At 38.4% G+C, this 12,258-nt stretch overlaps 1 protein-coding gene across 1 annotated transcript in view; it reads left to right on the forward strand.

Annotated features, from left to right (window-relative positions):
* The first annotated feature begins 239 nt into the window (after positions 1–239).
* BEND6 (BEN domain containing 6) overlaps positions 240–12,258 on the forward strand; it is a 31,278-nt gene continuing 19,259 nt past the window's right edge. Inside the window, exons 1-2 of the mRNA XM_045866026.2 lie at positions 240–406; positions 7,426–7,603. Coding sequence (XP_045721982.1) covers positions 287–406; positions 7,426–7,603 — 298 coding nt within the window. The 5' untranslated portion in view covers positions 240–286. The remainder of the gene's footprint in view (positions 407–7,425; positions 7,604–12,258) is intronic.

Here is a 12,258-nt window from a genome sequence, read left to right on the forward strand (position 1 = left end):
AAATAAATAAATAAAATCTTAAAAAAAAAAGATATTGAATCAAATGAAAATGTGTACAAAATTGGTCAGCAGGAGAAAGATAGAAAGCATTTAGTAAAAGAATTTTACTTGAGTGGCTACTGCCGTTATGAAACAAACATATAGTTGTAAATACATTATGTATCTTTTTTTGTTTTTGTTTTTAAGGAAAAACATTAATTTTGGGGCTACGTTCAGAATAGCATCATCTACATGGGCATTCCCTCTTCCTACAATTTCAGAAAATCTTTGATAACTACTTGAGAAAATGCAGAAGATCTTGCAAACAGATGACATTACCAAAACCCAAGCTTTTAGAAAAGGAAAGAGGAAAAGAACAGAGACAATGGACTCAGAGAATGCAAATAGTGACATGGATAAAGGACAGGTTGGTGTTCTGTTACCTTAATATAATTTTATTATCTAGCTCCAGCATAATTCCAAAATCCTTTTCATAATTTTTTAGTTAGTACTTTCCCTTCTTCTATTAACTTATTGTTCCCTTTAATTCTTTGTTCAACCAAGGGAATAAAATTTCATGTTCTCTTTGTAACGTTGAACAAGTTGAGTTAGAAACATACTCAAAAGACATTTTACCTGCTTCTATTTGAGTATGGCCAATTATGCCATTGTTCAAACTTTCCCTCATATTCTGGGAAATGAAAGAGCAGCAAACTTGTCAGAAACTATTTTTCCTCTCAAAAAGTACTGAAGAAATTGAAATACCTCTTCTTTAAGATTTACTGTTTCTTTTCTTTTTTAACTCCAGTTTGTGGCCCATGTTCATCACTGGTTTGATCTGGGCTCCTTTCTTATTTTTATTGATTTATTCCTTTTTAATTTGAATTGCCCACTCCTATTGTCCTCTTATGCTTTGGACAACCCAATAATGTGTTTATCCTGTTTTCATTTTACTTGTGTGTCTTTGTAATACATACATTTGTGTATGTCTTTGTAATACATGTAGTTTGCTATGTGCATGTATTCTTATTTTTTTAAATACATTCTCATGGTTTAAAATATTTTTTAATCTTCCAGGGATGGTGTCTAGAGGCATTAAGGATGGTCCGGCATTTGACACACTATCATAGGGTATCATACAATACACCCCTAGCAAAACTAGGCTTTCCCAAAACCCTGGTAATAGAACTGCTTACCTTTATACCAAGAAGATTGGGAAACTGGCAAAATTTGCTTGTTGGGTGTTCTCAGTCCATCTTTAAGGAGTTTGTGCTGTGAGACTTAAAGTTCTTACTAGGATCTAGGGGTGCCTGGGTGGCTCAATTGGTTAGATGTCTGACTCTTGATTTTGGCTTAGGTCATGATCTCAGAATTCTGAGATCAAGCCTGAGTCGGGCTCCTTCTTCAGTGAGGAACCTGCTTGAGATTCCCTCTCCCTCCCCTTCTGTCCTCCCCCCACCCCGGCTCGCACACATGCATGCTCTCTCTCTCAAGTAAATAAATAAATTTTTAAAGTTCTTATGAGGTTCTCTAAAATGAAAAAAATATGTCAGCAGGGCCCATGGTGGTTCCATGTGTGCTAAATGTGTGCATGACAGGATTAAGTGCACTTTATTGAGCAGAAAATGATTGTTAAAGTGTTGAAGGCACAAGAACAGAGTCAGAAAGCTAAATAAAAAATAAAGCTTTTCTGAGTTAAAAAAAATCAAAAGGTATATATTTTAATATATATAAATATATATATTAATATATAAATATATATATATATTTTTTTTTAAGGTAAACAGTGAAAATTCTCCCTCACATCCCTGTCTCCCATCCACCCTGTTCCCACCTCCCACCCACCCACCATAGGTAACCACATTTATTGCTTTCTTGTTCATCCTTATAGTGTTTCTTTGTTCAAATAAAGCAAATATTAAAATAGATATTTTTGTCCCCTCTCTTGCACAAAAAAGTAACTTACCAGATATGCTGCTTTGTACTTTGCTTTTTGACTTAACATTTTTTTAAGATCTTTCCACTAGTATATAAAGAACTTTCTCTTTTTTACAGCTCCATATTATTCCACTGTGTCTATGTACCAGTCTTTATTTAGCCAGTCTCCTATGATGGATATGGCTTGTTTCCAACCTTTTCCTTCTTACAGATCACACTGCATTGTACAACCTTATAGATACATCATTTAGTAGTACATTGGTATCATGATATATACCTCAATCTGTTTCTGATTTTTCAATCAGCTCTGTTTTTAACATCTACTTACATTGCTATTATGTCTGATCCATTGTATCTAACTACTGCATAGCACCAGATTTTACTTATCCTTTTCTCCAGTGATTAACACCTAAATTTCCTATAGCATCTTGCTACTACAAACAATGAAAAAATAAATCTCCTCATACCTGTCTTTTTAAGAAACAAATGAGGTTTTCTCTGGAATAAACACATAGAAGGGTGATTTGTGGCTTATAAGTTATATGTTTGTTTCTAGTTCATTTGACTAGATATTATAAGACTGCTTTCCAGAATGTCTACATCAGTCCATATGCCCAGAAGCAGGGCATGAGGGGCTCCTCTATTTGTATTTCCCTACCAACACTTAGCATTGATATTCATATTTCATTTTTTTGGCAATGACGGGAGAAAATGACATCTTATTTCAATTTAATGGTGCAGGTTTGGGAGACCCAGTGGTTCCTTGAGGAGTAAAATAGTCACATGATCTTGCAGGCCAGTGTTGTAATTTCTTTAGCAATTTGTTTTCTTTAAAAAGTTTATAGCTTTCCAAACTACTTTCTATTTCATTCCATGGCAAGTAACTAAGCCAGAGATCTTAATTGGTCATAAATTAGCCTGGAAACTCTCCTCTTTATTTTTTTTTAAAGATTTTATTTATTTATTTGACAGAAAGAGACAGCTAGAGAGGGAATACAAGCAGCAGGAGTGGGAGAGGGAGAAGCAGGCTTCCCACTGAGCAGGGAGCCCGATGTGGGACGCGATCCCAGGACCCCGGGATCATAACCTGAGCCGAAGGCAGATGCTTAATGACTGAGCCACCCAGGCGCCCCCAAAACTCTCCTCTTTTATTATGGATTCTGTGCTCAGCCTCTTTTCTCTCCAACTTATGGCAGTTACCTAATGGCCACGTGAAACAATAAGCTTGAAGGCAACACACTGAAGTTGATGCTTACCATTGGGATGGATCTCAATGGATATCAAGAGAAGCTCTTGAGAAAGCCTTGAGATCACAGTCTTACCTCCTGCTATTTAGATGTAAAGGTAAATTGCTTTTTCACTGATTACCAGTAAATTTAGATTACAGGCTGCAATCTAAATGTAGGTGGAAGGAGAAAACCTTCCATCTCTGCAAACTGGCTGTCACTGACAAGAAATCTCTGGTACACACTGTCCTTCTTTTTTCCAGACTCAGTAAGCACATGATCTGACTTCCAAGGTATTCCAGGTGACAGTTTTACCAAATATGTCACAAGGTCGAGCAAGAGTCAACAGCTTTTCAATGTTATATCTTTGTTTTTTTGGCCCACCACCTGATCTATCTAAGTAATTCAAACATATGTCAGGTTTTGGATATCTTGCTTCTGGATACCAAAACCCACATTAGTTATGATGTGTGTTTCAAAGGCTATAACAAAGACCCAAATACGTTTACTTCCCTTTCACATAACAGCAAGGGCAGTTGGGGCTTACTATGGCAGCTCCACAATGTTGAGGATCACTCTTATCTTGCTGGTCTACCTTACTCAACATGCAGCCTCTATCTCTGGGTCTAAACTGACTACTCAAGGGGCGCCTGGTGGCTCAGTTGATTAAGCATCTGCCTTCAGCTCAGGTCATGATCACAGGGTCCTGGGATCGAGTTCCACATCAGGCTCCCTCCTCAGTGGGGAGTCTGCTTCTCCCTCTCCCTCTACTCTTTCCCCTTGCTCATGCTCTCTCTCTCTCTCTCAAATAAATAAACAAAATATTTTTTTTTAAAAGTTCCTTTACATTCAAAGTAATTATTTGTAGATATGTATTTATTGACATTTTGTTATTTGTTTTGTGGTTGTTTCTATAGGTTTTCTCTGATCCTTTCTTCTGGTGCCCTCTTTCATGGTTTGTTGGCCTGATACACTTGGATTCCTTTCTCTTTATTCTTTGCATATCTTCCTGGTTTTTGATTTGTGGTTACCATTAGGTTTGCGTATAACACCTTCTTCATGGAACAGTCTATATTAGGTTGATGATTGCTTAATTTTGAAACCATTCTTTACACTTCTCCCCTCATTTTAGGTATATGGTGTCATATTCTACATCCTTTCATTTTATGAATACCCATGACTGGTTTATACAAAAATACTTCTTATACTGCTTTTGTATTTTTTACTTTTCATACTCTCATTTATGGTCTTTCCTTTCCATTCAAAGAGTCCTCTTTAATATTTCTTGTAGGGCTGCTTTAGTGGTCACAAATTCCTTTTTTTTTTTTTTTTTTTCTGAGAAACTCTTTACCTCTCCTTCTATTCTGAATGATAGCCTTGCTGGATAGAGTAGTCTTGGCTGCAGATTTTTCCCTTTCAGCACTTTGAATATATCATGCTGCTCCCTTCTGGCCTGCAAAGTTTCTGCTGAAAAATCCACTAACAATGTTATGGAGTTTCCCTTGTATGTAACTGTCTTCTATTCTCTTGCTGCTTTGAAATATTTTTCTTTATCATTACTTTTTTTCATTTTAATTACTACGTGTCTTGGTGTGGACTTCCTTGGGTTGAATTGGGCGGGGGGGGGAGGGGGATCTCTGGACATGGATATCTGTTTCCTTCCCCAGATTAGGGAAGTTTTAAGCTATTATTTCTTCTTATAAATTTTCTGCCCCCTTTTCTCTCTCTTCTTATTCTGAGATCCCTATAATGAAAATGTTATTATGCTTGATGGAGTCACTGATTTCCCTAAGATTATTCTCAATTTGCATAATTTTCTTTCCTCTCCTTAGCTCAGCTTGGTTACTTTGGAAGACATTACTCTGTCTTCCAGATCATTAATTAATTCCTCTGCTTCACCTAGTCTGCTATTTATTCCATCAAGTGTATTTTTTTAAAGATTTTTTTATTTATTTGAGAGAGAGAGAGTACATGAGCAGGGGGAGGGCAGAAGGAGAGGGAAAAGCAGACTCCCCACTGAACAGGAAGCCAGACATGGGGCTTGATCCCAGGACCCTGGCATTATGAACTGAGCTGAAGGCAGACACTTAACTAACTGAGCCACCCAGGTGCCCCAACCATCAAGTGTATTTTAAATTTCATTTATTGTGTTCGTGATCTCTGATTGGTTCTTTTTTTACGTCTGTGTTAAAGGTCTCACTGATGTCCTCCACTCTTTTCTCAAGTCCAGTGATATCTTTATGATCATTACTTTAAAATATCTATCAGGCATATTACTTATATCTGTTTTGCTTAGGTCTCTTGCTATGATTTGGTCTGTTCTTTCATTTGGGACATATTCCTCTCTGTCTCTTCATTTTGTCTAACTCTCTGTGTCTGTTTCTCTGTTTTAGGAAAGTCAGCTACTTCTCTTGCTATTAACAATAACAGCCTTATGAAGAAGAGGTCTTGTAGTGCTCTGCTGTGCAGTGTCCCCTGTTCCCCAGGGCCTAGCACTTCAGGGAGTATCTCTTATATGTGTTGCTTATGCTCTGCTAGTGAGTCTTGGCCTCTTCTTCCTTCAACCCCGTTGTCTGCAGAGGCTCTCTTTGCCAGCAGGGGTGGGCCCAATGCCATCTTCTACAAGGTTCTGGCATTGTGTGGACTCACTGTCTACACACTAAACTATTTCTATTTCACCAGTTTTCTCAGCACTTACCTGTCTCCTGACCAGGACACAGGGACTATTTGGATTCTCTAGCTGCTTTTCAAGAACTCTGGAGAGTCTGGCTGCTTTCTCTTATCCAGCTATCTAGATATTAATTTTGGCCATTTCTGATTTATGATCCAGAGAGGCACCATATTGCCCTGATGTTAATGCTGGACATGGGACCTCTTTAAGGAGTTGGGTTTTTTGTTTTTTAAAGAATTTATTTATTTGTCAGAGAGAGAGAGCGGGCACAAGCAGGGGAAGTGGCAGGCAGAGGGAGAAACAGGCTCCCTGCTGAGCAAGGAGCCCAATACAGGACTCAATCCCAGGACCCTGGGATCAAGACCTGAGCCGAAGGCAGATGCTTAACTGACTAAGCCACCCAGGTATCCCTCTTTAGGGAGTTTTTAATGCACTGAGAAGCAAGGAGCCAACCCTGTTGTTCTAGAATTGTTCTTCATTTATCTGGATGTTTCTATCATATACCCTTGCCCCTGCCCATCTACCTTCCCCCCAAACAGTGGGGTCAGGAAGAGCAAAAACACTTAAATTTGATTTCCTGCCATCCCAACTCCTTATTTTCCAGGCTTCTCCTAGCACCAGAATGTCTCTTCCCTTCCTGTGCAACAGAAACTTTCTTTATGTCATAACATTATCTCTTCTACTCTAAAGTTTATTTTTAAAAAACTTTATACTCCAGGGCTGCCTGCGAGGCTCAGTAGGTTAAGTGTATAACTTTGGCTTGGGTCATGATCTCGGGGTCCTGGAATCAAGCCCTGGATTGGACTCCCTGCTTAACAGGGAGTGTGCTTCTCCCTCTCCCTCTGCCCCTCCCCACTACTTGTGCTCTCTCTCTCTCAAATGGATAAATAAAATCTTTTTAAAAAATAAATAAAATAAAAATTAAAAATAAAAACTTTATACTCCAGCCTTTGGATCTTATAAATTCCATTCTATGCTCTGATTTTACATATATATGTATACACACACACACACACACACACAAGCTTAGTAATTTGAGTAAATCCTTTTCTGTCTCAACACAGCCTGGGTTTTGCAACTCAAATGCATGTTTTCAGACTATTATCTTGCTATTGACCTTAAAAATTATTTCTAAAACTAAAAGGAAAGCATGAATGCTTTGTTCTAGGTGAATCTTCTCTCTCTTTTCTCTGATGCAATAAACCCCAGATTTCTCAGTCTCAACAGAGAGGCTGTGAGTGAAAAGTTAGGGGAGAAATGGAGGGTGGGGATGAGTTACAAAGATCTGAATGGCAGTCTGGTTGATTCTTCTCTGTTATACCATTTTTCTACTTTATATTCTTCACTGAAGTTAGACAGAATCCTGATTTCTGCTATGTGTCAGATGTGTGCATGAAACTTTGATGTCTTCCCTTTTCTGAGCTTCCCTGGAGGGGGGAAGACAAAGCTGAGGCTAGTTCACTAGGTAGGACAACTCTTCATCCAGAGCAGGAAATGTCCGGGAGATGAGGGATTCATAGGTCTGCTTAAGTCCCTTCAGCATACAGAACATGGGATAAACCATTAAAGTCACTTTGAAGCTTCTTTTGTTGTGCCTGCCTTGTATTTTAGAGAGACCCATATTCAGGAAATGCCTTTCTGCCTGGTGAGAGCTCCAGTGAGGATGAAGAGCCTTTAGCAGAATTGTCAAAGGAAGAATTGTGCACAAAAATAAAAAGCCTGAAACAAAAACTAACAAACACCCGGAAAGAAAACAGCCGACTTCGACAGTCTTTGGTCATGCTTCAAGGTAAACTTAGAGAAAATTGACAGTTTTAGATAAAAGGAAAAATATATGATGAGTGAAAATTATTGCAAATCAGCTCTCAAGAATGAAAAAGCAAATCAGTACTTAGAGAAAAAAAAATCAAAAATCACATTTTAAGAAATCTGTGATTACCTAAACACAGAAGCACTCTTCTTGAAGCCTTTAGTTTATGGCTTAGAGAATTTTTTATTATTCCTACAAAATACCAAATGTTGTATTCATTTAATAACATTCAATGGATATTTATTGAGCATTTAATAGGGGCTACTCACTGTGGTAGGTCCCAGAGAGAAAAGATTAGTAAGACAGAACAAATATGTTATCATGTTCATGATATGCTATCTCATTCCCCTCTGCTAAGGAAAGCACTAGAAAATGAGACCTGTTGTGATACATTATAGAACCACTGGAATTAAAGATCCTATATATTGAAGGGTAGTTTTGGAGTTGGGAAGAGTAGTCTGGGAAAAAAATCACATTCCACTGAAGACTAATAAAGAAGAAAGATCAGTTTATGAAAATTAAAAACCACTTGGTATAATGTCTTTTTTAGGATCCTATATTGTATTTAAGTGTTTATTTTTCAAAAATTATGTTTTCCATTTGCAGTTAAGCATCATGCACTATTTTGTGCTGCTGAATATTTGGCAAACATGTCTTGTGTTGGGAAGCATTCTGTTGTAAAACAGTAAATACACAGACCATTTTGAAAATAAATCCCTCTGGCCGCTGTGTACAAAATGAGTACAAATAACACAAGAAAGAAATCGGGGAAGGGCCACTCTCCAACAGTATTGCAGTCATCCAGACTAACATGATGACAACCTAGCCTAGGGTTATGGCTATGGAAGTAAAGAGGACAGTTCCACATAATTGTGGAGGTAGAAATGATAGGAGACAGAGCATGGTGATGAGCTAGATTTCTATTTCATGGTAATGACTCACATGCTTTCCTAAGAATATTTATCACATTGAAGACTTCATAGTTTTAAGCAGAAGCAGTTACAGCTAAAATATGTTTATTCCAACACCAAGCCATTATCTCTCTATTTTTTTTTCAACTTTAAGTATTGAATTTTTGTAACCAATTTTTTTTTTCTGGTGACGTTTTTGTGATTTCAAAGGACAGATCATTCTCGTTTTCCTATCATCTGTTTCAGGACTTAGAATAAGATAAAAATCTAGTTTATAAAGTTAGCATAAATTGCTGGTTAAACGTATTGATTTTTGAGTTACAGGTCTTGGTTTGAATCCCAACTCTGCTTACTGGCTATACAGCTGTGGCCATGTCACATTACTGGACCCCCAGCCCCAACTTCAACCTTTCCATCTACAAAGTGGGGGCCAGGGAGCAACTTACCATGTCCTTGCTCCTGTGAAGATTAGAAGAGATCATTGGAAGAAATGCTTCACCCAAAGCACATGATAGGCGCTCAGTAATGATATTTATTATTGTTATTGTTTCTGCTTTTATCAACACCAGAACCTGACACATAAAAGCCCAAAAAGAAAATTATTACACCAATTTCTGTTATACATTTAGGTGAGAAAATTCTAAGTGTGAGTAGCAAATGAGTTTCAATGGTATATGAAAAGAATCACTACGACAAGCTTCTTCTCCCTCCCACACTCGCAATTGCCATTTCATTTTTTTCTCTCTGCCAACTTCTCACACCTCCTCCCATATCCTCACTCTCAGTTGATGACTTTGCTTCTGACTTCATTGAGAAATTGGAGGATATGAAAGAGACTATCATCTCCCCTGCACCAATGCTTTATTTTTTTGTATTTTTGTTTTTTAAGTAAGCTCTACGTCCAAGTTGGGGTTTGAACTCACGACCTCAAGATCAAGAATCACATGCTCTACCAACTGAGCCAGCCAGGTGCCCTAGCCCTGCACCCATGCTTTATGCTTCACTCTCTCCTGACATTCATGATGACCTATCCTCTTGTCTAGCCAAAGGCAGTATCTCCACCTATGCATCGGGGTGCCATCCTCTTTCATCTAACTAAGGACATAGCTCCAGAGCTTCTCCTGGCTCTAACCAAGATAAAGTTTTCCTTCTCTAATGAATCATTTCCATTAGCATTGGACTTTGTATTATTTCTCGCATTTAAAAAACAAAACCAAACCCCTTTTAGGCTATTTGCTTCTCCACCTTCCACCCTATTTCTCTCTTCCCCTTTATAGGAAAAACTCCCTAAATGACTTGAAGCTACACACTGTGTTCAGTTTTTCCCCTCCTATTCTCTCTGGATCCACTTCAATTAGATCTGGATCCACTTCCTTATCATTCTATTGTAACTTCTTTTTTCTTGTTCACTAATAACCCCCATATATAAATTTACTGGTAACAAAGTACCACAAATTTCATAGCTTAAACAACAGAAATGTGTTGTCTCCCATTTCTGGAGGCTAGGACTCCAAAATCAAGGTGTCAGCAAGATCACGCTCCCACTAAAGGCACCAAGGAAGCCCTCTATCCCAGCTTCTGGTTGCTCCTTGACTTGAGGCCATGTAACGCCTGTCTCCCTGTGGTGTTCTCCCTGTGTGCTTATCTCTCACCATGTCTAAATTTCCCCCTTCTTATAAGGACACCAATCATACTGGATCAGGGCCCACCTTAATGACTTCAGTTAAACTTATTACGTCTCTAAAGACCCTACTTCCAAATAAATTCTCACTTTGAGGTACTAGGGGTTAGGACTCCAATTTATCTTTTTGAGGGGATACAATTCAACCCATAACATTCCATATTGCTAATCTCAAAAGCCTTTTTTTTTTTAGAGAGAGAGCACAAAGGGAGAGTAAGAGGGAGAAACAGAGAGCCCAATGTGGGGCTTGATCCCAGGACCCTGAGATCATGACCTGAGCCCAAGGCAGACACTTAACCAACTGAGCCACCCAGGTGCCCCTCAAAAGCCATTTCTCAATGATCATCAAATTGCCCTGTGACCAACATTTGAAACGTTTGGCTATCTCTCATTCTCTGGAAGTTTCCTCATTTAGCGTCTCGGACATCACATTTACCAGTTTTCCTCTTACACTGCTGATCTTTCTTTCTATCTAAATCTATATGGCTGATTTATTTTATTATCTTACCCTCTAAATATCTGATGATGCCCCAAACTCAGTCCTTTAACTTCTTTCCTTTCTATGTACATTCACTCCACAGGTGATCATATCTAATTATATGATGTTAAAATCCATCAATAAGCTATGATTCTCCGGCCTGGACTTCTCCCTTTAACTCCAGACTTATTGTCCAACTGTATACGTGACATGACTGATAGGTATCTCAGACTAAATGCCCAAAACCATACTCCTGACCTTCTCCCTCAACCTGTTTTTCTCTTTCTTGCTCATCTTGGTTAATGCTAACTTCATTGTTCCAATTTCTCAAACAAAAAACCAATTTCTATATTTTTTTTACACTTTACACTCAGTCCATTGGCAAATCCTACTGGCTTTACCTTCAAAAAATTTCTGGGATACAATCCTTTTTACCACCCCTACTACTGCCACTCTAGTCCAAGCCACCATTATCTCACATGTAGATTATCATGGTGGATTCCTAGCTGGTGTCACTATTTTTGCTCTTGCTTTTCTCTAGTCTATGCTCAGCACAGTTGCAAGAATAATTGTTAAACATAAGTCAGTTCATGTCACTTCTCTCTTCAAAACCTTTAAGTGCATTTCCACCTCACTCAGGGGAAAACGGAAGTCATTTTTTATGATCTTTAGTCCTTACACAATCTGGCTATTTCCTTTCTACTTACCTCTCTTGGCTTTATTTTCTACTACTCTCCCCTCCTTCTCTGTGATCCAGCCACACTGAGCCACTTGTGTTTTCTTTGAAGACATCAGACATGATCTTACTTCAGTATCTTTGTACTGGCCATTTCCTCAGGCTGGAATGTTCTTCCCCCAGATATCCACTTACTTACTTCAAATAAGTACACTCACTTCAAGACCTTACTCTAAATTTATCTTTTCCCTAAACTCCTTCCTCAATCTAAAATTTCAACCTCTCAGGGTGCCTGAGTGGCTCAGATGGTTGGGCGTTTGCCTTCAGGTCAGGTCATGATCTCCAGATCCTGGGATCAAGCCCCACGTCAGGCTCCCAGCTCAGCAGGGAGTCTGTTTCTCCCTCCACCTCTCCCCCTGCTTGTGCTCTCCCTGTTTTTCTCTCTCAAATGAATAAATAAAATCTTAAAAAAATAAAAATAAAATTTCAAACTCTCTGCAACATTTTTTATCCTCCCCTGCTTCATTTCCTCTTTGGCACTTACAACTCTCTATATAATCTATTATATATTTAATATTGTCTACCCCCTCCATACACACACACAAGTGTACCTCCAGAAACCAAGTTGTAGAGTTGGCTATTGGCTGGACTTCAGGCAACAGGAAAAGTCAGAAACTACCTACTGCTGCTGTGGTATTCTTGCATGCATTTACTCATTCAGTAATATATATAAAGTCCTACAATATATTAGGCACTGCTCTAAGTACCTAGGAAAATCCAGCAAATAAAACAAAGATCCTTGCTCTCATGGAGCCTACATTCTAGTGGGGCAAGACAGTCACAAACTACAATACATAATAATTGAGTAAATTATATAATATGTTAGCT

The sequence above is a fragment of the Mirounga angustirostris genome, unplaced genomic scaffold (assembly GCF_029215605.1).
Source record: "Mirounga angustirostris isolate CCGP_5_RB_7025 unplaced genomic scaffold, mMirAng1.0.hap1 SCAF_8, whole genome shotgun sequence".
NCBI classification, from domain to species: domain Eukaryota; kingdom Metazoa; phylum Chordata; class Mammalia; order Carnivora; family Phocidae; genus Mirounga; species Mirounga angustirostris.